This window comes from Asterias amurensis, chromosome 18 (genome assembly GCF_032118995.1).
Source record: "Asterias amurensis chromosome 18, ASM3211899v1".
Taxonomy (NCBI): domain Eukaryota; kingdom Metazoa; phylum Echinodermata; class Asteroidea; order Forcipulatida; family Asteriidae; genus Asterias; species Asterias amurensis.
Window position 1 is genome coordinate 3,528,283 of NC_092665.1, and position 26,730 is coordinate 3,555,012.

The following is a 26,730-nucleotide window of genomic DNA, read 5'->3' on the forward strand; positions in this document are numbered from 1 at the left end:
CTAGTGTTCAAAAGTCTCCTGTTTGAACCTAAGTCTAGATCCCTGACTCCTTACCTGTGACCATGTATCAGTAACCTGTAATACTCTAGTTGGACCATCAGCCAGCACCTTGGTGTTCAGACTACCACTACCTGGTAGGTTCTTCTGGGAGTGGATTGCTTGTTCCACCGGTACTCTGTCCGTCGGTTTCACATCGGCAGGTCCGAGTACAACCTCACAACCTAGAAAAACATTAAAGAAAAAAACAAACAGTTTCATTATTTAAACCCAAGCCCAACTTTCACGCTACCTTCCACAGCGACTCCACATTGGACTAAGATCGGTATGCCTGGCCCAGTGATAAGCAATTGTTATTGGGGCCTACCGTCCTATCCCTATTGTGGGCCTACAGTACTTTTTTTATTTTTTATTTTTTAAATGTAAGTCGCCTAAAACAAGGCTAAAAGCCACTCTAGGTTAAGGGCTACAAGGAAGAAAACATAGACAGGCAGAAACTCAGTGGAGCTGAAGGTAGGAATTGACATTCCTCTTAAAAGATGGGAGCTCTTTGTTCTACATCTCGGCACAGCCACAGTACAAGGATGAGGACAAGCAGAATGCCTGGTATCGCGCTCAAACACCCTGACAGGAGGAACAAGGTTGGATAGACTGGTGGAACATTTACCATGGAAATATCTGTAAAACAGGCAAAGGCTGGCTACAGACCTTCGGTGAGAAAGGGGTTGCAGTGTAGTTCTCCACTCTAAAGTCACCCAGTACAAACTTGGATAAGATTGGTATGCCTGGCACAGTGAGAAGCAACTGTCATTTTACTTTTATCTCAAAATGAGTTACATACCTTCTCTTAGACCCATGATTCCACCATTAGCCTGCACTGCAAGACCACCAAGATGACAAAGCAAACGACCCTACACGGATAAAGAAATAGATAAATAATAATAATAATAATAATAATAATAATATCGAAGTCTTATATAGCGCACGTATCTACCAAACAAGGTACTCAAGGCGCTGAGTATATACAAACTTCCAGAAAGATAGGTTATTGCAGTGATGAATTCTGAGACCCAATTAATTTGCACCTTATAAGGGTCTACAAGGTGCTGCGACGCATACAGCAGCCACAACCAGGAACACCGGGGCGAACCCCTTCACTTTTCGATAAGTGCACTGGGTTCTTTTACATGCGTAATACACAACACATGGGACCAACGGCTTTATGTCACATCCGAAGTACGAAGCAATGGTTAAGTGTCTTGCTTAAGGACACAAGTGTCACGGCTGGGGATTCAAACCCACATTTTGCTGATCAGAAACACCAGAGTTTGAATTCGGTGCTCTACCGCTCGGCCACAAATCTGTAGACAGATATGCTTGCTATGTGAACCAGAAACACCAGGGTTAACCCGACTCGTTCATGGTAAGTGTTCTGGTTTTTGCAACTATCCTATCTGAATTATAAAACATTTATAGCAAAGTATCTTGCTCACAGACATGAGCATCAAGACAAGCCAGGCCGGGATTCAAACTCACACTCTGTGGACGATAGAATTTGAACAAGGTGCACTCTGGCACGCAACTTCTCTAATTAGGTTTCAACAACTGACGTTTTGCAGCAGGAATTTCCACATAGATATCCCCCCAAAAACATCATAATGAAATTCCAAACTCACCTCGTGGGGAAACCACGTCTGCGTTCCTTTCCTTCGCTCGTCAGACTTCCTCATCACTAACGGCATGAAGGAATTCGGATGTGCGGCGAGATCGGCGATATCCAGGACCAGAGGATTCTGAACAATAGGGGGCGCTCTGTTGGGATCACGCGGTGGCACGAGGGCTTGGTTTTGCAGCGTACCCATTTTGGTCATGAACCAGAGCTGACTGCGCTTACCAGGCTCCTTCATTGGAAATAAACAACGGTAGAATTAGGCCGTATCCTAATTGACGTCTACAGCTACGGCTTAAGGTGGTGCTAAGGACGTCTGTACATCAATGCACGATGATGCGTAAATCTAGCCGTAGCCAGAGCTGTATCCGCCAATTCGGACATTGCCTTAGCTACATTCATTTGAAAAATTGTCATCTCCTAAATTAGCATTTTAAGTTGCAGAGTTTCAAACTGTCGTATTGGTAAACAGTATTGTCCAAAGGTTTTGAGAAAGACATAAAATAAGGAAAAATTCTGAATTTTATTCCAATACCTTCTTCCTTAGGATGACAGCTTTGGTTTTTGGATCGAGATCAAAGACGAGGTTCAACGATGTGTGATCATCTTTTCTGTACGTCAGACTACTCGATAACGTTGATGATGAACTTTAAAAAAAAGACATAAAAGGAAAATATGCAAAGGAAGAATAGTGGATTCAAATTGAGAATAATTTATTTTCTGAGAGAATAGAATTAATGTAGCTGTTGCAAACTGCTTACCAACCCAAAGGTATGGTAAGCAAAAATCTGTTTAATGTTGAATGGTCAGACAGTAGGAGGGTTGACTGTGTACTTACCCAGTAAACGTATGAGTCATACAGAGGTAGATGAAGTTCTCATAATACAACATGGCGCCATCGCCGAGGACATCAAGCTTGAAAGTAGCTCCTGAGCCTCCCTTCACTTCACAGTAAAGCTCCCTAGGTAAGACCAACTCATCCCATGTATAAGGAACTAGGAAAAGATAAAAAGGACCAAACAATAAACCCTGAGGAACATCCTTACTTCACTTTACAGTATAGCTCCCTAGGTAGGACCAACTCATCCCATGTATAAGGAACTAGGAAAAGATAAAAAGGACCAAGCAATGAACCCTGGAACATCCTTACTTCACCAGGGAACCCCAATGCTAAAACATGTACAAACTGAAGATGTGTTGTCCCCATTCCATTGAAAATAGCAACAATTCATCCTGGCATGCCTGGTAGACACTTCCATGAATCAGAAAGTGGACCAAGTATAGTACACCAGGGAACCCCAATGCTAAACCATGTACATACCTGAAGCCTTGGGCCTGATAACTGTCCTGAGGTTGATATCTGCTACTTTATGCTGGTAATAGATCAGGTTTACCTAAAACAAATATGACAATATTCAAAAATATTACGAAATGAAGAATGAAAAATATGGGGCTTGAGGCATTGCATGGTGAGGTATCAATAAATTATTTGGATTGCGGTAACACCATGTGTGTGTCTACTTGCCAGGTAGAGTTTGTTCTTAGAAAACTGTCTTGTTTTATATTTTACTACAGGGGGAGTAGATTTCTCAGTTCTGAAAAGAACTGTCCTGCTTTTTAACTAATACCTGGACGGAAGGTAGAAAATTGGCTGGAACTACTACTTTAGCTTATAGGATCGTTATTAACTTCACTAACGCGGAGTGAGTTCTTAACTAGCCTCAACGTTTCGACTAGCTTGCTCTAGAATGAAAAAGCTTGAAAAGTTTCACATGTTGGTTTTGGCGGGAAAAGCTTGGAGGAATTATCTATGGATTTACCTCTGACATGTTGTCTATTCTGTAAGGTGGAGGCATGTGAGTTGCATCAGAGAAGACAACAAAGAAAGTGGCTCCAACGAGGCTGACACCAACATGCATGATGTTTGAAAGATTCCCCGCACTCCTGTTGAATAAAAAAACAAAATGGCCGCCAAAATTAGTGACAAGAATTTTATACTACCATGTGGAACTATCTAAGGTTTGAGGTAAAACAAATAAAATTAAACCTTACAAATTGTAACATAAAATGCATTATAACACCCCTTACAAAAATTCTGCCTTTTCATTGGTTTAGAGCGCTTCGCATGATATGTCGTAGTTTTACTAGAAACCCAGCAGCCGTGTGATAGTCGTTTGCCATGGAGCAATAGTCAAAAGACTATTACATTGCGCGCACAGTACCCAGACGTATTTCTTACCCACCTAGAACCAAACCAGTGCATCTTTGGTGGCACGGTTGGCTTGTGCTTAAAGCGCTCGCCTCTCACCAAGGTGACCCCAGTTTTGATTCCCGGTCGGGGCCATATGCGAGTCGAGTTGTGCGTTGGTTCTCTGCTGTGCCACGAGGGTTTTCCAGACTATCCTGTTTTGCTCCCTCGGGAAAAAATCGAACACTTTTGATATTGGGTGTTCTCCGTGTTCATAATGGGTTGATGTGGCTGGCAGCTGAATGCGCCCTTGCATGCATGCTTCTCGAACATGTTGTTGCCGCGTCCTTCGCAATTCAGCTCTAGCTGCGAGTAAGGACGATTAGCCCCCCAAATTATTATTATTATTATTATCTGTGTATCTGAAATGCGGTACTAGGATGATAAATAGGATGATAAATAGTCATATTGATGTTAAATGAGTAAAGGTTGTTCAATTTCGCAAACCAAGACCAGGATTTGAACCCACACCCTAATTACTAATTACCAGAGTGTCGCGGCTGAGTGGTTAAGAGCATCGAATTCAAGTTCTGGTGCTAATTCACCGGAGTGTGAGTTCGAATCCCGGTCGTGACACTTGTGTCCTTGAGCAAGATACTTTACTATAATTGCTTCTCTTCACCCAGGGGTATAAATGGGCACCTGCGAGGGTAGAGGCTGATATTGTGAATGAAAAAGCTTTCGGAGCGCCACAGCAGCTCGGGGCTGTATACTCCCAGTTGGGAGCTGAGAAAGATTAAAGGGATGTTATTGGCCCTATGACCAGGGCACTTATGTAAAGCGCATTGATACGGTTTATTGTGAAATGCGCTATATAAGAACTGGTTATTATTATTATTATAATTACTCAACCACAGGAGCTCAGGTCCGACACTCAAAACCACTCAGCTACAACAATAAACTTACCTCATATTGATGTTAAATGAGTATGGCTGGTCGATGCGCATTCCCCCAGACCATCTACAGCTTTCATCACTCGCAATACGAGCACAGAGCAATTTATCGAGATCGTCTCTCGGCCAATGAAAGATCACGCTGGAGCCTGACATCACCGATAAGTGCTCACTAGGATTTTTCGATCCCTACAGCAAAATTTTAAAATAAAAAATAATTTGTTTCATGTTCAATCAATCAATAATATGTATTTCCATACAAATATCAAAACAAACATCAAGTAGCAAAATAATGATTTTTGAGAACTCACTGATACAATTTGTGCAGCATTTTGCTCTTCTGCACAAGGGAAACCATTCACGAATACACATCTCTTTTAAAAAAAGGAAAACAGTTTTAACTGTTTTGGAATACCATGGCTAAAAAAATGTAAAACATAAATAAATATAATCTTGGCTTTAATAGGAAATCATTAGAATGAGGGCTCTGTTTCAGTTCATGACATCATTTGCAAGGAATCTGTTGTTTTTGAGATTTCATTCTTACAATTCCTTGGACGAGATGACGTTGCGCAAACGCCAGCTTACAGCTCGACCGATTCTCCAGCTGGAATCGAGGTACAAAGGTCACAACTTGGGTGTCATGGTAACGACCTCGGCCGGGTCGGATGTCAATACCGATGTGGTACACCCTACAGTGTGTCAAACAAAGAAGATTTTGTTAATAAACCACAATTTTGTTTTTTATATGATCAATTTTGTGACTGCTCATTCAAAACTTTTAACAGACAAATATTTCATCTACTTACATATGAGGTCGTCCACCTTGTTGGTAAACTCGCAGCGATCGGACACCTGAACCGCCCTCTAGTGATATCCGTTGACAGTAATGCGGTACGTCATTCAAACCTATGACTCCCCGCCCAAGTCGCATTGTACACCTGAAGACAAAATCAATTTGAAAACTCAGACTCAAAAAGTTTATATCTCACCAAGAACAAAATGCTCACCAAGGTCAATTAAGGTCACATAAAGATTTTTCGTATGCAAGTTGCCAGACACACAAGGCCTGAAGGCCACTTGAAGGTGTGGGCTACAATCAACTATTTTTCCAGAGGCCGTTGCCACCTACTCCTGGGGCTGAAACAGGGTTACCCCCTTTACAGATGTAGGCTTGGGTATCATCCATCAGAAGCCTGGCTGGTGGAGCAGAAAGCACTACCTCCCCAACTTTATGAAGCAGTCATGGTTAAGTGTTTTGCTTCAGGAGACAAGTGTCACGACTGAGACTCGAACCTACACTCTGCTGATCAGAAACACCAGAGTTTGAATCCGGTGCTCTTAACCGCTCGGCCACAACACCTCACAAAGATGGCAGACACTTACATTTCAGCCTTTTCCCTGTCAGCGTATGAGAAGACCAGGGGAGCTACACTCCTAGCCTGTTCGTGGACTTCAAATTGCCCAGCGGCATCAAAGTCGGCTCCTTCCTGTTTGAATATGAGTGGCAACCCCGACTTGTTGATCAACCAATATCGAGCGCAAATCAAAATCTGTAATGGATGAGGAAACAAAGTCAAACATCTGATCAGCAGTTATCTTTAAAAAGTACAGTCAACAGTTAGCTGTTATCAGGGCCAAATTGCAAAGAGCTCTGCTTAAGCAAAAACAAAAACTGCTCAAATTTAAGAAACCAGTCACAAATGGTACACACGACATGGAAGTTTGGTTTTTCTAGCCACATAAGTTTACTGTTTAAGGAAACCAACTGGGCCTAATACCATAAAGCTGTTAAGCAGAAAAAAGAGCTTGGCAAGCTAAGCAAAAATTGAGTGGGGCACCAACCACAATAATGCAAATTTAATGTAAACATGACTGGTAACCTGTTTCTGCTCAGCAGTACTGTTCTATGCTTAGCAAGTTTTGGTGCTTACCTTGAGGCATCTTCCAGCTCGACATTCCACCCTGGCTTTAAGCAGGAGACGTCGCTTCTTAGGATGACTGTCTCTAAGGAGGATGTAGCCATGGGCGTCTTTGGTGAGACGGGGCGGGAGGGATAAGGGTGTGTGACAATCTTGGAAGTTTTCCATCGTGAAGCTGATGTCATTGGATTGAGTCAGATCAGCCTGTAACGTTAATCAATAATTAGAAATCAGTAAATACCATTTAAACCCCAGAGGTTCTGATATTCCTCCTAGATACAGAGAGTCAACTATGGTTAAAAAACTTGACACTCAGCAACTAAGCAAACAAAACTCCTAAAACACTAACATTGAACATTTCACTCCTAGGTGCAGAGAATCAACTATGGTCAAAAACTCAATGGACAGTGTCATGACAAAGTGCAACTAAGCAAACAGGACAACTGTTAAAGCAATAACATTGAACATTTCACCCCTAGGTGCAGAGAATCAACTATGGTCAAAAACTCTATGGACAGTGTCTTAAAAGACTCAGCAACTGAGTAAACATGACAACTGTTTCAATGCTAACTTCGAACATTACACTCCTTGGTGCAGAGAATCAATTATGGTACAAAACTCCATGGACAGCGCACTGACACATACTTACAGCTTACATTTCACTCCTGGATGCTGAGAAGCAATTATGGTCAAAGGTTTAAATTATAAAAAATTCCTTCTTTTCTTGATTGTACTTGATATCTCTGGCTGCCCAAGTATGACCACAGTGTCCATAGACCTTATGCATTGATGTTATCCACTAAAACGGTAAAATGATGAAGAAACAATCAAAACGCACAGATTTCTACGCGCGACGCACAGGTTTGGCCAATGAACAGTTGCTTTCTCAACCCTAGGTGAGGGCGCCCTACACAATCATAGATGCTGTAGCACTCCTGGCTGCAGAGAAGCAATTATGGAACAATTACGTTTTTCTAAAAAACACTTCACAAACATTACTCACATCATATATTGGTTGATCCTTCCCGGGTCTGATGTGACCTACAGCTCCAGTCCTGTGCATTTTGTATTTGAGATCGAACGGAAGTAGATTGGTCAGTACCATCGGTGGGAGCAAGGTGATGGTATGGCCAGCTTTTAATTCCTGTTCGTCGCTTTCCGCCTTTCTGGACAATTCTAGATAAGATGGCGATCGCTTGGCGTTGGAGTCTTGAGGGAAGGCTTCATGTCGAATGTAGGCGCAAAATCTGAAGAGGAGTTAATAATAATAATAATAAGAGACATTTATATAGCGCTCTTACACGAGGTACTGCAGCGCTTTACAAGAAACTTAACAATAAGCAAATAAATAATGGCACTGATAATGGGAAAAACAGTCAAAGCAATCAATCATTGAACAGGAAAGTTTTGAGATGTTTCTTGAAAACTGCAAGTGACTTCGCGGAACAAATTTGATGAGGGAGACGGTTCCAAAGGCGCGGAGCATGTGCGTACAAAGCACGATCCCCAGCAGTGCAATGCACCTTTGGAACAGCCAAGAAGTGCACTGTCTGAACCAGAGCGAAGGCCAGGTCTTCCAGGTTGGTAAATCTTGATGAGACTGGTGAGATATGAAGGAGCGGTATGGTGAAGACATTTGTATACAATGGTGAGATGAACATTATACAGAATAGTGAAATTTAAAAAAATAGCAATAATAATGGGGCATAGCCGACTCGAGGAGTTACGAGCCCAAGAAAAATGTTTATCCTTCTTTTTCAAGCTGAGATAAGATAAAATAAAATAGGCATACAGAGTGCTATTCACCAAAGTAACAAAGCGCTTTAATGCAGAAAACCAGACAAAAGTATACAAACTATAGTTAAGTAAACTTCAGTTGATTTGAGCAGTTGCTTTTATATTTTATATCTTGAGACCTTCGGGTAGAGTTTGGGCCGCAACACATTTTTATCAAACTGCCTCTAACCACTGGGCTAGCTCGTGGGTCTAGTGGCAAGACATCTGCTCTAGCAATGCGAAGGTCCTAGGTACACATCCCACCATAGTAAACTAGCAGTAGTTTTTTGTTCACATAACTGGGGACAGCACCGAGTATACAGTGCGTAATACACTTCGTTGAAAGGGTAAAAACAATTCATAACATTTTTTTCAGAAATCACCAATGCAGACTGTCCGGTTTGCTAGGTAAATGTCTTCAACAAAGGGGTCACTAAAGTTGATAATTCTACTTTTTGGAAACTCAACACTTACCTAAAAATACCGTCATCGTCCGAACTTCCAAATCTGCATTTCTTGGGCTGCGTATCCGTAGCTTTAGGGAGGTAGACCGACTGCCAATGGATTGGTCTCTCACAGAACTCCATCCCCCAACCATGAGGGCGCATGTACATCAACCAATCAGTGTGCGATAACGGTACGGGTTGGCTGGCATTGGCTGATAGGAGCGGTAGGTTGACTGAAACTGGAATACATGTAAATAATATTAATATTAATAATAATAATAATTGTGGCTTCTTATAATGCGCACATGTCCGTCACTCCCCAGTGACGCTCCTGGCGCTGTAACATACATACACACATGCCAGATGTGGGACTATACAATTGAATTATGAGATCTAATTCTGATAGAACCATGTAATGCTTTACAAGGTGCTGTGGCGCAATTTGCTGCCGATTGGACCAGGAACACCGGGGCGAACCCCTTCTCTATTTGATAAGAGCACTGGGTTCTTTTACATGCGTTACATAACACATGGGACAAACGGCTTAACGTCCCATCCGAAGGACGAAGCAATGGTTAAGTGTCTTGCTTAAGGACACAAGTGTCACGGTTGGGGATTCGAACTCGCACTCTGCTGATCAGAAACATCAGAGCTTGAATTTGATGCTCTTAACCGCTCGGCCACGACACTTCCACTGGCCTGAGGATGAAGCCCCCGGAACCTCCCGAGTGTTTCATTTCAGAGGATTTACAGACTCTCTACATCACCACAAATAAAGAACCAGTGTAGTGGGCCTGGGTCTTCCCTTGGTCGTGAGGATGAAGCCCCTTGAACCTCCTGGGTGTTACATTTCAGAGGATTTACAGACTCTCTACATCAGCATAAATAAAGAACCAGGGTTATGTTCCTGGGTATCCCCTTGGTCTAGAGGATGAAGCCCCTTGAACCTCCTGGGTGTTTCATTTCAGAGGATTTACAGACTCTCTACCTCACCATGAATAAAGAACTAGGGACATGGGCCTGGGTCTCCCCTTGGTCTAGAGGATGAAGCCCCTTGAACCTCCTGGGTGTTTCATTTCAGAGGATTTACAGACTCTCTACCTCACCATGAATAAAGAACTAGGGACATGGGCCTGGGTATCCCCTTGGTCTAGAGGATGAAGCCCCTTGAACCTCCTGGGTGTTTCATTTCAGAGGATTTACAGACTCTCTACCTCACCATGAATAAAGAACTAGGGACATGGGCCTGGGTATCCCCTTGGTCTAGAGGATGAAGCCCCTTGAACCTCCTGGGTGTTTCATTTCAGAGGATTTACAGAGTCTTTAAATACAGGAGTAGGGTAGTAGGCCTGGGTCTAAATTATCACTCATAAACTTGTCAACAACAAAAATGAAAGTTTTAACTTCAAAAGTTAAGAAAAATTTTTGAGACAATAACAAATATTTACCATCAGCGGTTGAGGCTGGGTTGATCAACTTGATGTCCATCGGTACACTCAGGTGACTGACCACGGTCAATGCTGATTGGACAGTTACTAACTTGCGAGCACTGCCCTCTAGTGTTACATGGAAGAGAACTCGTGCTATCCGCTGACTCGTAAACTGTAATAAGATAAGGAAATTTAAGTTATCTGATCTCGGTTAGCAGTTTGTTGAATAAACAAAGGGATTTCATATGACGCAAGTATTTGTGACTTTTTTACAAGAGGAGGTTTTTCTTACGATGCTAGTCATGTGAGTGTGTTCTGGTTTGGCGAGACGGAAGAAAGTTCCAACTTTGTCGACGGAGACAGGCGACATTCTTTCCCATCCCTCTACTCTCACAAGAAGCTGGTGAACTCGTAACTCGTGAGTATTCTGCAACAAGAATCAAGGAAATAAACAAAATGAGTAGCTGGTGTGGTTTGGAGACTGGCCAGTCAGCCGCGGATTATCTCAACTGGGGCTAATCTCACCCTTGGGATTATATTCAATAAAATGTTGCTGGTAAAGGGTGCATTCGTTCATTGATTCCAGTGCCTGTTGTCCCTGTTAGTCCCCTTCTATTCTAGCATGACTCTTAGTTTACACTTCTCACAGAACTTTCCAGGCGAGTCGGCATGTCCCCCGTCTATAGAACTTTATCATGGTGTGGTCATCTCGATTTTAGTCCATTCCAACTCATTGTAACCAAACTGAGGCTGGACGAAACAATAGTCTGGTGCCACGGGCAATGAATGTCAGCATTCATTACTTTGATTGGAAACAGGGAACATGACCAAGATGGTGACAGCGTGATAAAGGTCTTTTGAGCTTGTCCGGCACATGCGAAGTGCATACAAGCTTTTACAGAAAAAATCTTGTTATGGGGACATTTCTTTTCATGTTCACAGAGCACAAAAAGTAGCTAAGCACAACGAAAGTATGCTCAACAGTATAGGTTTACCAGCCAACATAGCATGTCACATGTATCATCTGTGAATGGTATCCTGATTGTTTGTGCTAAGAAGAAATTCTGCAAGCACTATTTTCTGCTTAAGCAGCTCTATGAAATTGGTCCATGGATATATACTAAATGATAATACACCACTTTTGACCAGGGCCAATTTCATAAAGCTGTTAAGCAGAAAATTCTGCTTTACAAATTTCTTTGCTAAGCAAGAAATGACCTCGATACCAGTTGCAGCAATGGTGTTCTAGGCTGGTAACCTAGTTTTGCTCAGCCAAAGATTTTCGTGCTAAGCAAGTTTTTGTGCCAATCTAGAGTGCATAAACTCTCTGAGGTAATTATTACTTGACATCTAACTCACCCTGTGGCGCTGTTTTCCCTTCTCTTCAAAGACAAAGGCGATTTCATCACCGGGGGCGACCTCAGTCCATGAGCTTGATCCTCCGACGGACACCAAAGGGGAAGCTAACTTCTCTGTCGGACTGTTGGCAACCCTGAAACAATAACCAAAACTCTCATCAAAATCTGTTTCTAAGTTCTTGTGGTTCTCAAAAGAACAGGGACCAATTTCATAAATCCTGTAACCAGAAAATACTAGTTTGCAAATTTCTTGGCTAAGCAAGAAATGACCGGGGTACCAGTCACAGCAATGGTAACTGTATGGTGTTCTGGCTGGTATTCTACTTTTGCTTAGCAAAGGTTTTTTTTGTGCTAAGCAAGTTTTTGTGCTTACAAGCTTTGGAAACTGAAACACTTGTTGTCCTACCTATTAGGGTTTGTGGTAAGAGTTGAGAACCAAAGACGACACCCGCTTAGATTCTTCAGAGCAAACGGAACAAACGGAGACCTGTGTCGGACGGTAAATCTAGAAAACAAAAATGCAAATCGATAGATGTTATTTGCCCTAAACTTTAGTGGTCGTGCGGTCTAGTACACAAGACTCAACTTCTAGAGGTAAAATCATTGCCATGTGGGTTTGCATTCCAATCACGACAATAGTGTCCCTGAGCAAGACGCACAACTATACTTGCTTCTCTTCACCCAATTGGGTAAATGGGTACCTGCGGGGGCAGAAATGGTTCTCGTGATTGATTGTGCTTGGTGCGCTACATATTTGGCAGCATATTACTCCTAAGGAACTGAGATGATGTAAAGAATGCTAAACAAGTGGCCCAGTGACCAGGGTTACATGACTTGAGTGTCAACATTTTGGAAATGTGGCAAATTCAAGTGTCACTTATTGTTCGCATCAACAGCGATTTCTCTCAACTATTCTTTTTTCACTCGCTGGTCGGATGAGTCTACATTAATTTCTTTTCAATCGCCTGCAAGTTTTTTTTACTCGCCCGCATGTTTGTAATGCACATAATTTTGGAGGTGTCAAACTCACCCTTCTTGTTTTCCCGTCTTATTGTAATAATCCTCCGTCCAGTTCTTCTTGGTGTTAGTGTAGAGATCTATCAAAGCACTAGTCAGGTTCAGATCTAAACGCTCATTCACTATAGAAAAAAAGTCAATTGAGAAGTTAGGTGCTAGACCATCACTAGTGAAAATGTAAATTTTCCAAAAAGGAGAAGTTTTTATAACTGTATTTTTGTATGACTTTTTTAACTGAAGTCCCAATAGTGTCTTTGGTCTGAGATTCTCCAAAGTACATGTACTCCACTCTGTGGAAACTAAAAACCCAAATGTTTGGACTCTGATAAGATTGGTATGCCTGGCCTCATGCTAAGCCAAATCCATCAAAATACTCCACTCTATTGTAACTCGACAACCAAATGTTTGGACTCGGATAAGATTGGTATGTCTGTTCCAATGATACTTAGATGTTTGGGCATGCAGTAACAAATCCTACAAAGTTGGACTACTGAATAGTATTTTGTAAAGAGTTTAACTTTTATTTTTATCTGGACGTTATCTAAACTTTAAAGCAAATTTTACCTTTACACTGCACAAAGAGTTTCTCAGCATACTCAACAGTCTTGTCTTGCTGGATCCACTCCACATTAAATCTAGCAGACAAAGACAAAGATTTATTAACATTACATACATAGGCTTTCGGTTTCCAGATTGTGATGTGGAGAGGACAAGCCGTCTAGTGCACCGGACTCAAGTTCTGGTGCTGGCAGAAAGTCGGTTCACCTCCGGGTCATAACATTTGTATCATTAAGCAATTACACAGGCATGCAACGCTTCAGCCTAAAAAAAAAAATTCCTATTGATCTGGAGGATCAGACTGAAGCTAGCCGTGTAGTGGGCCATTACAGCGTCTGGCTCCCGCCGCATCCCCTTATACAACAAGCAATAAGACACTACACAACTTGTTTGTAAACTTTCGCAGAGCATCCAACGCAAATGTTTTTCTTCATGTAGCATGATTTTAATTTATGCAGAGTTTTTACATAACAGCGGGTTTCTATTTTATGAAACGCGGGATGCACAGAAGAGTTGCATGCCTGAGGACAGGGAGAGGGTATACATGTAGGGAGGGTAAGGGAAGGGAGTGATGGGGTGGATGCAAACTTACTTCCAAGGTTCAATGAACGGCTCCCAACCAGACAGACTCCTGTTGTAATAATCACCAAGCAGAGTCCCTGAAGCCGTTCCTTGGATGTTCGGGAGAAGTTTCTGGAAGACGTGAAGATTTTGCAGCATGACCTCAATGAGTGGGACATCGGAATCCTTACAATCGTCAATAAGACAGATACTGACGGACCCAGCGCGAACCTATGGAAGAATCCAGTTAACATTGGAAACGAGTTTGTCCAAGCCAATCAGAATGTTAGAAGTTTAAAAAAATTGGATAGGTTGGCAGAAAGCTGTGTTCTGAAGATAATCAGAGCATACTGGTTGGAACATTTAGTTGTTACATAGGAAATGCGACTTTCGTTTCAAATATCAAGTAAAAAAATCATAGGTGTCCAACAGGCACCCTCAAACAAAGATATTGACAGAATAGGAAGAACGGCAACATCAGGGCAAATAGCTCAGTTGGTTGAGCACCGGCATGTTAAGCTAGAGGTCACAGGTTCAAATCCCACTCTAGTCAATTTTTGTTCTTGTTCAACCTGAAATTATTAAAAATTTACCCAGACAGTTTCTCTAGTGGTTTATTACTTGGCTGTCGCTTCCCAGCTTGTATCGTAAACTTGGGTGTGATCCCTGGCTATAATATCGCAGTTACAGGTTGAATGGCTTATGACTGGCACCCCCGAACAAAGGTATTGACTAATAGGGAAATCACCAACATGGCAATAGACCTCAGTTGGTTTAATACTCGATATATACAATTATTTTTAACTAAATAAATTTAGGATTTCCGTGATTTGAAGATCATTCTCTCTTACCTCTACTCCTGCAATCTCTAACGCCCCTTCCCCATCCTCCTCCTCTTGATGTCTCGGTATGAGGGCACTGTGCATCGGTTTAGCGTTCTCCAGAAGCCACGTCGCTGCCTGGTCCAGCTGCCCATTGCTATTCGTCAGCGCAACCTTACAGTCCTCACGAGTAAAGCCAAGCTCTTGTAACTTGGACACTGTGAAACATTCAAGAGAGAATTTAGTTCCGTTTTGGCAGCCTCAAATATTTTCTCACTCAAAGACTTCAAAGGCCTGAAGCCTTTTATTAAGGAAATGGAAGCACAAACATTTGTGCAGCCAGGGTGTTTTTTCTTTCATTATTCTCTTGCAACTTCGATGCCCAATTGAGTCAAAATTTTCACAGATTTGTTATTTTGTGCATATGTTGAGATACACCAAGTGAGAAGACTGGTCTTTGACAATTACCAATAGTGCCCAGTGTCTTTAAGATGATATTTGATGAATTTTCGATATTTGTTTACCTTGTTTAGATTTAGAAGTGCTTGAGGCAAGAGACTTTGTGCTCAGGTCATCTTTCTGTTCGTTCACCGTCTGAAGCATCTGGGCTGGCAGTGAGTTCATGATGGCCAGGAAGAGTCTAGCGTCGTGATACGAGACACGGATGTTCAATGCCTGGATGTGAACCTGGGACAAAGAGGAAAAATAAAGCAGAGTATCAAATGGCCATTGCTCATTCTCACATTCTTCACTGACATTCTGGGAAAAAAATTGCCAAACTTTAACAAACTGTACCAAATGAAAGTTCCCTTACCAGTATTCTTTATGTAACCTCATCGTTGATCCATAATTAATCAATCAATCAATCAATCAATCAAAGGTCATTTGTAGAGCGCCAAAATCAAGAGTTTGTTCTCAAGCATCACCCTGACCCGAAATTGACACCAGATAGACATTGATAAAGGAAATGTTCAACTTGGGCTCTAATCCTAAAAACACTAAGCCATTTGTGAAGGAATCTCAAGCCATCGTATGACCACCGGTGGAGTATCTTACACTCAGGCATGCAACTTTGTGAGCGGTAGCAAACTCTTTGGCATGCCAACAAATTGCCGAAAGACCTTGCAAATGTTATATAATAAAAATAACAACGTTGAACATTTCTAGTGCACCATGTCTGTTAATGATGACACTCCTGGCGCAAAAAAACCAAGAACTGGTAATACACAAGTCAACCAAAAGTTTGAAGACTATGTTTCTGAAATAGATATGTTTTGAGATGAGTTTTGAATTGGAAACCAGTATCTGCTTTTCTGAGTTGAAGTGGGGGGCCATCTTCGCGAGAAATTCAAAAACTAAATATTCCTACAGCCATCTGGTGTAAATTTCAGGACAGAATGACGCAAGAGGTAAATATTCTTACCTCTAAGGTCCGATGTGCCTCCATAACATCCATTAATCCGCCCATCCGACCCTGGGATGAGGTACTCATGGGATTAGCTTTAAGCTCAGCGTTGACTGTAACGGGATCAACGATGGATAACGCTGTTGTACCTTCGTTGCTAAGACAACAAGAGAAGACTTCCAATCCCTCTAGACTACAAGACAATGGGTTCTCTTTGTTCTCCATCTTGTAGGTCAGTACGGCACATGTTGCCTACGGAAGAGTAAACAAAAACATGTACATGAGTTATATTAATCGACCATTTCAAACTAGCAGGGTTGTAGCTTTTAACACAGCCTGAAAGGTTTTAAACAGCCATTTAAAGGCAGAGGACATTTTTTGGTAATTACTCAAAATAATTATTAGCATAAAATCTTACTTGGTAACGAGTAATGGGGAGAGGTTGATAGTATAAAACATTGTGAGAACAGCTCCCTCTGAAGTGATGTAGTTTTCGAGAAAGAAGTAATTCTCCACGAATTTGATTTCGAGACCTCAAATTTAGAAATTGAGGTCTTTAAATCTGAAAGCACACAACTTCGTGTGACACAGAAGTTTTTTTTCGTTCATTATTATCTCGCAACTTCGACGACCAAATGAGCTCAAATTTTCACAGGTTTGTTATTTTATGCATGTGTTGATATACACCAAGCGAGAAGACTGGTCTTTGACAATTACCAAAAGTGTCCAGTGTCTTTGAGGCCAGAGTCACAATTTTTTTTTTTTCACATTCATTTTCGCCAGCAATGTTTAAAACAGCCATCTAAGGCAGAGTCACTACTCAATTATTCCTATTCATAAAAGCCCTTTTTGCTAAAAAGCAGGATTTGAACCAACGACCTCTGACTTAGCATGCCGGCGTTAACATTTGACCTGTAAGACATACCTTAAGAATAACAGAGTTTGAGTCACTGCATGCTGTATCCTCCATCAACACAAACTCTGTCTCAGTAATGTTTAGACGAATCTCCAACGGATTATCACTCTGAAATAAAAACAACAACAAATATTTGTATGCTTCTCGCCTGGATCGTCAAATAATGTAGCAACAAGAAGTTGTTTATGTCAAAAGAGTCCAGGCCCAATTTCATAAAGCTGTTAAGCACCACTTGACAAATTTCTTTGCTTAGCAAAAAAAGAGTGGGTCACCAGCCACAAAAATGTAAACTTAATGTAATTTTGGCTGGTAACCTGTTTCTGTTAAGCAATACTTGTCTGTGCGAAGCAAGTTTTTGTGCTAAAAGGCCTCATGAAATCGGGCCCAGATAACCAGAGGGTAGCGAGAGAGTAACTCTTTTAAGTTCTGTTGCTGTTTCTTTTACCTTTTCTGCTGCCTGAGCTCGTTTGGTGAATATTCCAGAAGCAACATTGACCGGTGTTCCTGAGCGTTTGTCTCTAGAGGCCGTCGTAGAGGACGGAGCTGATGACTGATTGGATGAACCATTGGAAGACGCACCGTGTGCTTTGCCTGTAGAGCTATCTGTTAGTTAAAAGAAACATTGCGTTAGAAATTTGTGTTTCTTTTTTATAATGTTCAAGCTCGAAGTGTTGAAAAGTTACAATAATGAAAAAGAACTTTCAAATTGAATTCATTCCCACTATCATAAAAATAAAATGATGTGGAAACAAAAAATAGAAACACAAACTAGGTACAAATTATGACTGGCATCCTACTTATTTCTGCTTAGCAGAAAGTTTATTAGCATAATTATGTGCTTAAGCAGCTCTATGAAATTGGGCCCAGGAGGGACCCAAGAAATGAAGAAAACCTAACCTGCATGGACAGCTTTTGCATCGTACTCCAGCAGGAAATCCTTGGCAGCTAGTAAGAGGTCCATGACGCACATTACCCTCATGTTATTCAGTAAGACTGTCGCCCTCGTGTGGTCAAGCTGAGATGCGTAGTGTAGCTCTAGCTGTAAGGGGTTGGGGTTGCGGCTGTGGTGACGTGTCGGGGTTAGGACCTCCCAGAATACATTGCTGGGTGGTTTGCCGCTGGTGTCTGATAAAAAAGTTTACATAAGTCAGCAATTTTCCAGAAAGGTTTATGGGAATACCATAATATGAATTTGTCTTTGAGTTGTGATGGTTCTCAAAAGAACCGGTGGTGTAACAAATCAACCCTTCTATCAGTATGCTTTAAATGTCTTGAGGAGAACCAAGTTTGCGGAATGGTCTAAGTATGCCTTATGAACAGAGATATTGTAAAGGACTTTGATTAACCTATTAGGAAATGTTATAAATCTAACTTCACAAACTGGTTTGGCTTCTTTCATTAAATTTTTGTCTAAGTAGATTTTTGTGTTTTTTTACGATTAAAATCATTTAAGTAGGATTTGAAACGTTGCATGGTGAATATACGATATATATAAAGGTTTGCGGTAACACCATGTAATGATAGTCTCTGAATGAGTTGGGGTGGTTCTGAAAAGAACCGTTGGTTTCAACTCACTGTTTCGATCAGCATGCTCTGATCATTTAAAATCATCTACTAAAAACAGCTAGATTGATGAAAGGTAAACTCATAGAGTTATATAAAAGAACTAGAGGGCGCACGAGTGATGCTTCGTGCACAAACGCCACGGGACCGCAAGATGACAAGCGCGTCATTCTGCACGCGCGTTGAACATGAAATACACGTTTGAGTTTTTTTTTTATTGAACGCTAACGCGATGCTGTTTGTTCAACTTACAAAACGGCCACACAAACACACGCTGTGAGATGCCAGTTTTGTCAACTTAGAAAATGGCCGCCTGCGAGCATGCCGGAGCGCGTATATAGGTCAGTGCGCCCTCTAGTTCTTATATATAACTCTATGGGTAAACTAGAGATATTAGATAGGTACCCTGATCCTTCCATCTTGTATCTGATGCTCGGATGGCATGGGATACCAGATCTATCGTCTTGGTCGTATCAGAGAAACTCTCGAATGAGAAGCGAGATTCGATGAAGTCAAACTTCCCGAGGGAGTGTTGGGGAGTGTTGCCCTGCTGGTGGGAGTGGAGTAACTCTAGAGTTACGTTGACGAGCTGGACATGCAGTGAGACGGAGGTCCACACATGACCGCTTAATATCGTCTGAAACAGAAAACCCAAAAAAGTAGGCTTTGAAACTTAGCATGGTGGGACTATAATCAAGCAAGCCTTATACCTCACGGAGGCAATAAAGGCGATTGCCTCCATGCCTCCTGGTCTTTGCCTTGGTGCCCTTGAAATGCTCCAGTAAAAATTTAGCATCTGTGTTTTTTTTTAGATATCGCCGAAAATCCGGAGCGAATATGTCCACGCAGAAAGAATAATCCCTCACATGAATAAAGAATCTGAGAAGCTTTACAGATTCAAATTTTGGGTGATAAAGACTGTTATCTTTTTACATAAACATATTACTTTCCAAGTGAAATGTTTCTCAAAATGCTTTATAATATTAAATGCTGCTGTAGGCTTTTTCATTCATTCAATCGACGCGGTCCTCCATTGCTGTACGTAGCTCTTCCCGTCGTAGGCCAAAGTCCCGGCACAAGGTGTCCACATAGGTGGTTTGTGGTCTTCCACGGGAACAACGTCCCTGAGTAGGGGCCCATAGTCAAAGGATTTTATTGCCATTAAATTTAAGAGTTATTACCAAATGTGTTCCTTCCCTTTCATAATGATTTCTTCTGTGTTAACTTTCAAGAAACCTTTGAGACTTTTTTTTGCAGACATTTCGGACTATTTTTGTTTTACCTGAACTTCACTGGCTGCCCATCAATGAGCGTATTGTTTATAAGATTCTCTTGCTAACCTACAAGTCTTTGTCTGGTTTAGCACCGCAATATTTATCGTGCCATGTCAAATATTCTGTTCCGGGAAGAGTCGGCCTCCGATCATCGACAGACATGAAACTGGTAGAGTTTAGAACGAACAGATCATGGGGGGATAGATCCTTTGCTGCAGCAGCCCCTCGTCTCTGGAACTCTTTACCACCACCCATTAGGTCATGCACCAGCATATTAATATTTAAGAAACAGTTAAAAACTCATCTGATGGGAGTTGCTTTTAATTAATTAATTTCCTTCGGTTTTGTTTTTTCATTCTAATGACTTTCTTGTTGGCACCTTGAGCATTTTCAATGGATATGTGCGCCCTATAAATGTACATTATTATTATTATTATTATTATTATTACCTGGTTGACTGGGTTTTGTGTTCTCTGCATCGACTGGAATTCTTCCAGCTTCTCCCCCAGGTTGTGATCCAGCATGCCACGTATCAACTGGTACTGAGCGACGTCCAGGGAACAATGGACGGATGAGAGCATTCCAGACACACTGAAATCAGGAGCTGACAAACGAGAAGAGGAAACACAAAAACCATTCTTAATGTCGTAGCTAATATGTGAAAAGGGTCGTGGAAGTGTTGTGGCCGAATTCAAACTCTGGTGTTTCTGATCAGCAGAGTGTGGGTTTGAATCCCTCAGTCGTGACACTTGTGTCCTTAAGCAAGACAATTAACCATTGCTCCATCCTTCGAATAGGACTTTAAGGCAGCGGACACTATTGGTAATTGTCAAAGACTAGCCTTCACAGTTGGTGTATCTTGAAGCCATTGGTCCAAAGTGTTGTGTAACGCATGTAAAGAACCATCTGCACTTATCGAAAAGAGAAGGGGTTCACCCCGGTGTTCCTGGCTGTGGCTGCTGAATATGCCGTAGCACCTTGTAAACCCTTATAAGGTGCTACATAATTGGGTCTAAGAGTTTCATAAGTTCAATAAAATATCTTTCTGTATTGCGTCTTGAGAACCTTGTTGGTAGATACGTGCGCTATATAAGATTAATTTTATATCGTTGCGGTACCCGCTGCCAAAACATAGGATTCGAACTGCCTCTAGCTGCCGGGCAACCTCGGTAGTCTAGTTGGTAAGACACTGCTCTAGAATTGCAAGGGTCGTGGGTTCGAATCCCACCCGAGTAACATGCCTGTGATATTTTTTCACAGGACTCGGGAAAGTACTGAGTATACAGTGCTAACACACATCGGTGTATGGGTAAAAAAAAAAAAATTAATATTCTTTATCCCCGATGCAAATTTAACATCTATTATATCGTTGCGGTACCCGCTGCCAAAACATAGGATTTGAACTGCCTCTAGCTGCCGGGCAACCTCGGTAGTCTAGTTGGTAAGACACTGCTCTAGAATTGCAAGGGTCGTGGGTTCGAATCCCACCCGAGTAACATGCCTGTGATATTTTTTCACAGGACTCGGGAAAGTACTGAGTATACAGTGCTAACACACATCGGTGTATGGGTAAAAAAACCAAAATTAATATTCTTTATCCCCAATGCAAATTTAACATCTATTACACTATATAAGACTTAAATATTATTATTATTAACCTCTGGCATAGCTTATGTACCAATCGGAGCAACAAACTGGTTTATTAACTTTCTTTTGTAGTTCATCGCTCAGTCACTAAACCAAAAGTCAGAGGTCTTAAAAAAGTTGTCTAGTCTATTATTGCATCAAAATGAGGAGTATTGCTTACCGGCTCTGCTGATATCTGCATCGAGGTTTCTGTCCACTTGGAGTTTTAACATGCAGGTATTCTTCAATAGACGACCACCCTGTATAAAAGAAAACATATAAGAATAATAAGAATAATGGGCATTTATAAGATGCTCAAGGTCCCTGACACATTAAAAGAAGATGTTTATGCAGTCTTCATTCGGTGAGTGTGAGGGAAGTTTTGAACAAAGCTAGTTTTGATTATATAACTGACATACAGATCCTTGTCATTTGATTGGTGGAACTTACTTCACGTGACATTCACTATTATTCCCATCCACACTGGCGATCAAAAGGACCTATTCGCCCATGGGGAATAGTATTTCCCATTCAACAGTTAGGATCATCCTTGTTGTGGACCCTGGTTCAAATCCCACCTCAGACCGGAGCCTTGCATTGTGGATTTGGTTTTCAGTCCCTACCTGATGGCATGGGTTTGCCCTTAGTTTGGGGCTTTCCTCCCATATAAAACTCACATTTGTTCATTTTCTATTCACACAAATTTTTTGTTGTACTTTTGAGAAATTAATGTCCTACCTTGCGGCAGATGACGAATGAAGGGAAGATCATAGCTGTGTCGTCCCTAGCGTTGAAGTTAACGTGTTCAACTCTCTCTGCCGAGAATAAGTCCATATCGGACAGATCCAGATGCATACAGTCCAAGAGACAAACATGGTTGACTGATTCCTTGCTGAACTGCACATCATCGGAAACCTGGAAGATGAAAATAAATTCAATACTTAGCCAACTGTCCTCAAAATCAAAACCATGGCACTGGACACTATTGGTAATTACTCAAAACAATTGTTAGCATACAAACTTACTTGGTATGGGCAACAGAGAGCTGTTGATAGTATAAAACATTGTGAGAAACGGCTCCCTCTGAAGTAAAGTATTTTTTGAGAAAGAGGTAATTTTTCACTCAAATATCACAAGACTTCAGGCATGAAGAAGCCTTTTTAAGCATCTGAAAGCACACACATTTTTTGTGCAACAAGGCTGTTTTTTCTTACATTATCTCATTGGTCTCATTGAGCTCAAATTTTCACAGGTTTGTTATTTTGTGCACTTGTTGGGATACACCAAGTGAAAAGACTGGTCTTTGACAAGGTGTCCAACGCCTTTAAAAGAAAAGTTTTTTCATCAAAACAGCATAGGCTGTATACTCCACAGGGAGCTTAGATAGTTCTTAGGGGACTCACCACTTTGTAAGGCAGTCTGGCAACCATCCCAGCCATCAAGAATTCATGTACAATCCTAGAGTCAAACTCACAACTTTGAAAGGTAGTCTAGCAACCATCCCAGCCATCAGTAACTCATGTACAAACCTAGAGTCAAACTCACCACTTTGGAAGGTAGTCTAGCGATCGTCCCTTCAGACCCAGCCAACAAGAATTCGTTCTTCAGTGTAAGGTTTCCCAGGTTGACTACAAGGACATCTTTGGATTTGGAGCTGATTGGAGCGATGCAGACGGGTGAGCCAGCTTCGATATCGAGGGAGATGCGAGACGCTCGTTTAGGATCCTCTTTAACCTGCAGTCAAACAAAAATATTGCAGTCAACTCTTTGGTACAGAATTGTATTTGAGCTCTCAACCCTGGAGTCAAAATCTGAGATCTTCACTATTAAAGGAACACGTTGCCTTGGATCGGTCGAGCTGGTCTTTGAAAAGCGTTTGTAACCGTTTGTTATAAAATGCATATGATTAGAAAGATATTTTAAAAGGAGAATATAATGATCCACACAAGTATCACTCGAAATTGCGTGGTTTTCCGTTCACCTCGTCGACAAACACGGTCAGCCATATGTGGGAGTCAAATGTTTGACTCTCATAAATGGCCGACCGTGTCAGTTTGCAAAGTAAAAAGAAAACCACGCAATTTCGAGGCAAATATGTGTGGATCATTGTGTTCTACTTTTAAAACATCTTTCTAACCATATGCATTTTATAACAAAGGGTTACAAACGTGTTTCAAAGACCAACTCGACCGATCCAAAGCGACGTGTTCCTTTAACTTATGCACAAGAAATTCTATATATTAAAAAACATTCAAACTTGGCAGCCAGAGGCTGAATTGCGTTTAAAATACAGAGCATAAGAACATATATATTTATATTTTGTTTTTAAATTACAGAAAAACATTAAAAGAAATAGTTAACACTGAATCAGAAATATTGGGTCTGTGTCCCAGGTCTGATTTCAGATGGTCGAGTGCCAGTCCAAGTCTGAAACAATGACCATCAGAGCCCAGTTTCATGACTCTGCTTACTGCCAAACTCCGTGCTTACAATTACCATTCCCCGCAAGCACCAAAGTTGTGTAAGCACAGTTGTGTAAGCAAAGAATGCTTAGTTACAAGCATTTTTACTAACCCATGACATACGCTTGACTTTCCTTGCTTGAGTAAGCGCCGAATCTTTGCTTACTGTAAGTTGTGTAATAACAATAATAATATTAAAGTCTTATATAGCGCACGTATCTACCAAACAAGGTACTCAAGGCGCTGAGTATATACAAACTTTCAGAAAGTAGGTTATTGCAGTGATGGATTCTGAGACCCAATTGTGTAGCACTTTATAAGGGTTTACAAGGTGCTTCGGCGCATTAAGCAGCCACAACCAGGAACACCGGGGCGAACCCCTTCTCTTTTCAATTAGTGCACTGGGTTCTTTTACATGCGTTTCCACAACACATGGGACCAACGGCTTTACGTCCCATCCGATGCACAGTTGTGTAAGCAAAGAATGCTTAGTTACAAGCATTTTCACTCACTTGAGTAAGCGCCGAATCTTTGCTTACTGTAAGCAGAGCCATGAAATTGGGCCCATGACTCGAAGCCGAGTCCGAGACATCAAAAATGTGACCCAAGTCGGACTCAGTCACATATAACTGATGAGTCATTAAACACTGACAAGTACCACCCAAAATATTTGGTTTCCTTTTACATAAACACATATCTTATATCAGGCAAGAATCTGCTTCTTGAAAAAACAGCGAGTGAGACTTTTAAAGGCGGTGGACACTATTGGTAATTACTCAAAATTATTATAAGCATAAAACCTTACTTGGTAACGAGTTATAGGGGAGAGGTTGATAGTATAAAACATTGTGCGAAACGGCTCCCTCTGAAGTGCCATAGTTTTCGAGAAAGAAGTAATTTTCCACGAATTTGATTTCGAGACCTCAGATTTAGAACTTGAGGTCTCGAAATCAACCATCTAAACGCACACACCTTCGTGTGACAAAGGTGTTTTTTCTTTCATTCATATCTCGCAGCTTCGATGACCGATTGAGCTCAAATTTTCACAGGTTTGTTATTTTATGCATATGTCATGTATGTTGAGATACACCAACTGTGAAGCCTAGTCTTTGACAATTACCAATAGTGTCCACTGCCTTTAAAGGTTAACGAAACAGCGCCCTCTATACTCACCTCAACCCCATCGGATGCTGCCCTCATTGTTCCAAGCACCTCCTGGAGTTGGTTGAAGTGCTGCGCGAAGGCGATGGTCTCCATCTGGAAGCGGTTTGTGTGAATGTAGCGGACTGACGACATCCTGAGCTTGATTCTCAAGTCAAAGTTACGGTCGAGGGTAGGGTCTGGCTGACCATATCTAAAACGAACCAAAGAAATTTGTTGGGTAACCCTTACACCGATGTGTATACATGTATAAAGCACTGTTTACTCAGTAATTTCCAGAGTTCTGTGAAAAAAATCAAAGGCACATTAATCGGGTGGAATTCGACTACATGTACACAACCTCTGCCAATGTAGAACAGATGTTTCATGCTTCTCTTCACCCAGGGGTATAAATGGGTACCTGTGAGGGTAGAGGTTGATATTGTGTATGAAAAAGCCTTTGGAGCGCTGTGATTGCCCATAATCTCTCAAAACCCACCTGTTCAACTGATTTGCTTGCTTTTATTTATTCTTTGTGTACAGCGCTGTGGTACTTTCCCCTGTTAGTTAGAACGCTTTATAAATACCTTGTATTACTATTATTATTATTATTATTATTATTATTATTATTATTATTATTATTATTATTATTATTATTATTATTATTATTAACAGGTTGTATACTCCACAGGGAGCTGAGAAGATTAAAGGAATGTTACTGGCCCAATGACCAGGGCATTGAGGCGGTCATTGTGAAATGTGCTTTATAAGAACGTGTTATTTTTATTATATTATTATTATTGTTATCATCGACTTACTTAAAGATGCTGAAGCTCAGAGCTTCCTGCCCTTTGGTGCTAAACCTCTCCCGGTACAACTTCCCGTGAGGAGTCAAGTCTAGAAGAGAAATACTCCCAAGACGTCCGCTAACGTCAATGTTCCCATCCATGAGAAGGAGATGAGCTGAGACCTCTGAGACGTTGGCTTTGGCGAGCTCGTAGTCTGGTTTGTTGAGAAGGAGGGACAGGGAACCGACTTGGATCACCATCTCGGTGTTGACTTCATCTTGGATCTTCATCTCTGTTGGCAAGAATAAACAAGTGTCAAAGCTGTGGCTTGTCCTTGTTGAGTGGATAAAAGCGCCAGACTCAAGCTCTGGTGTTTCTGATCAGCAGATGGTGGGATCGAGTCCTGGTCGTGACACTTGGGTCTTTAAGCAAGATAATTAACCATTATTTCTTCGTCCTTCAGATGGGACGTAAAGCCATTGGTCCTTTGTGTTGATAAATTCACGGAAAGAACCCAGTCCACTTCTCGAAAGGGGTTCGCCCTGATGTTCCTGGTCTGATCAGCAGCATTTTGCACCACAGCACCTTGTAAACTATTACATTGTGTTATGTAAAAGGAGCAGGTTTCATAATTGCAAATGTAGCCCCACATACCTTGCAGGAAAATACTGTATGTTAAAGCGCCTTGAGCGTCACTGACATGACTGAGTGATGGATATGAGCGCTATATAAGAAGCCAATATTATTATTATTATTATTATTTACAAATCATTAGTTACTCCAATCATATCAGAAACCAAGCTTGTCAAATTTTATAAGCAGCTATATGAAATCGGCCCCTGGTCCTTTCGATAAAAGTT

The 26,730-nt window shown here is 41.4% G+C and overlaps 1 protein-coding gene across 1 annotated transcript in view; it reads right to left on the minus strand.

Annotated features, from left to right (window-relative positions):
- The window catches only part of LOC139951108 (intermembrane lipid transfer protein VPS13D-like), a 63,689-nt gene that overhangs the window by 13,078 nt on the left and 23,881 nt on the right, over nt 1–26,730 (minus strand). The window contains exons 29-62 of the mRNA XM_071949946.1: nt 25,901–26,162; nt 25,116–25,296; nt 23,026–23,214; nt 22,219–22,395; nt 21,662–21,740; nt 20,304–20,458; nt 18,986–19,217; nt 17,915–18,142; nt 17,463–17,620; nt 17,027–17,125; nt 16,120–16,353; nt 15,221–15,383; nt 14,727–14,914; nt 13,907–14,106; nt 13,321–13,391; nt 12,770–12,878; nt 12,146–12,244; nt 11,741–11,873; nt 10,674–10,808; nt 10,400–10,553; nt 8,980–9,190; nt 7,733–7,976; nt 6,742–6,933; nt 6,194–6,360; nt 5,617–5,748; nt 5,355–5,499; nt 4,821–4,996; nt 3,487–3,610; nt 2,988–3,060; nt 2,505–2,661; nt 2,202–2,313; nt 1,674–1,898; nt 839–908; nt 55–221 (exon numbers count right to left, since the gene is read on the minus strand). Coding sequence (XP_071806047.1) covers nt 55–221; nt 839–908; nt 1,674–1,898; nt 2,202–2,313; nt 2,505–2,661; nt 2,988–3,060; nt 3,487–3,610; nt 4,821–4,996; nt 5,355–5,499; nt 5,617–5,748; nt 6,194–6,360; nt 6,742–6,933; nt 7,733–7,976; nt 8,980–9,190; nt 10,400–10,553; nt 10,674–10,808; nt 11,741–11,873; nt 12,146–12,244; nt 12,770–12,878; nt 13,321–13,391; nt 13,907–14,106; nt 14,727–14,914; nt 15,221–15,383; nt 16,120–16,353; nt 17,027–17,125; nt 17,463–17,620; nt 17,915–18,142; nt 18,986–19,217; nt 20,304–20,458; nt 21,662–21,740; nt 22,219–22,395; nt 23,026–23,214; nt 25,116–25,296; nt 25,901–26,162 — 5,441 coding nt within the window. The remainder of the gene's footprint in view (nt 1–54; nt 222–838; nt 909–1,673; nt 1,899–2,201; nt 2,314–2,504; nt 2,662–2,987; nt 3,061–3,486; nt 3,611–4,820; nt 4,997–5,354; nt 5,500–5,616; nt 5,749–6,193; nt 6,361–6,741; nt 6,934–7,732; nt 7,977–8,979; nt 9,191–10,399; nt 10,554–10,673; nt 10,809–11,740; nt 11,874–12,145; nt 12,245–12,769; nt 12,879–13,320; nt 13,392–13,906; nt 14,107–14,726; nt 14,915–15,220; nt 15,384–16,119; nt 16,354–17,026; nt 17,126–17,462; nt 17,621–17,914; nt 18,143–18,985; nt 19,218–20,303; nt 20,459–21,661; nt 21,741–22,218; nt 22,396–23,025; nt 23,215–25,115; nt 25,297–25,900; nt 26,163–26,730) is intronic.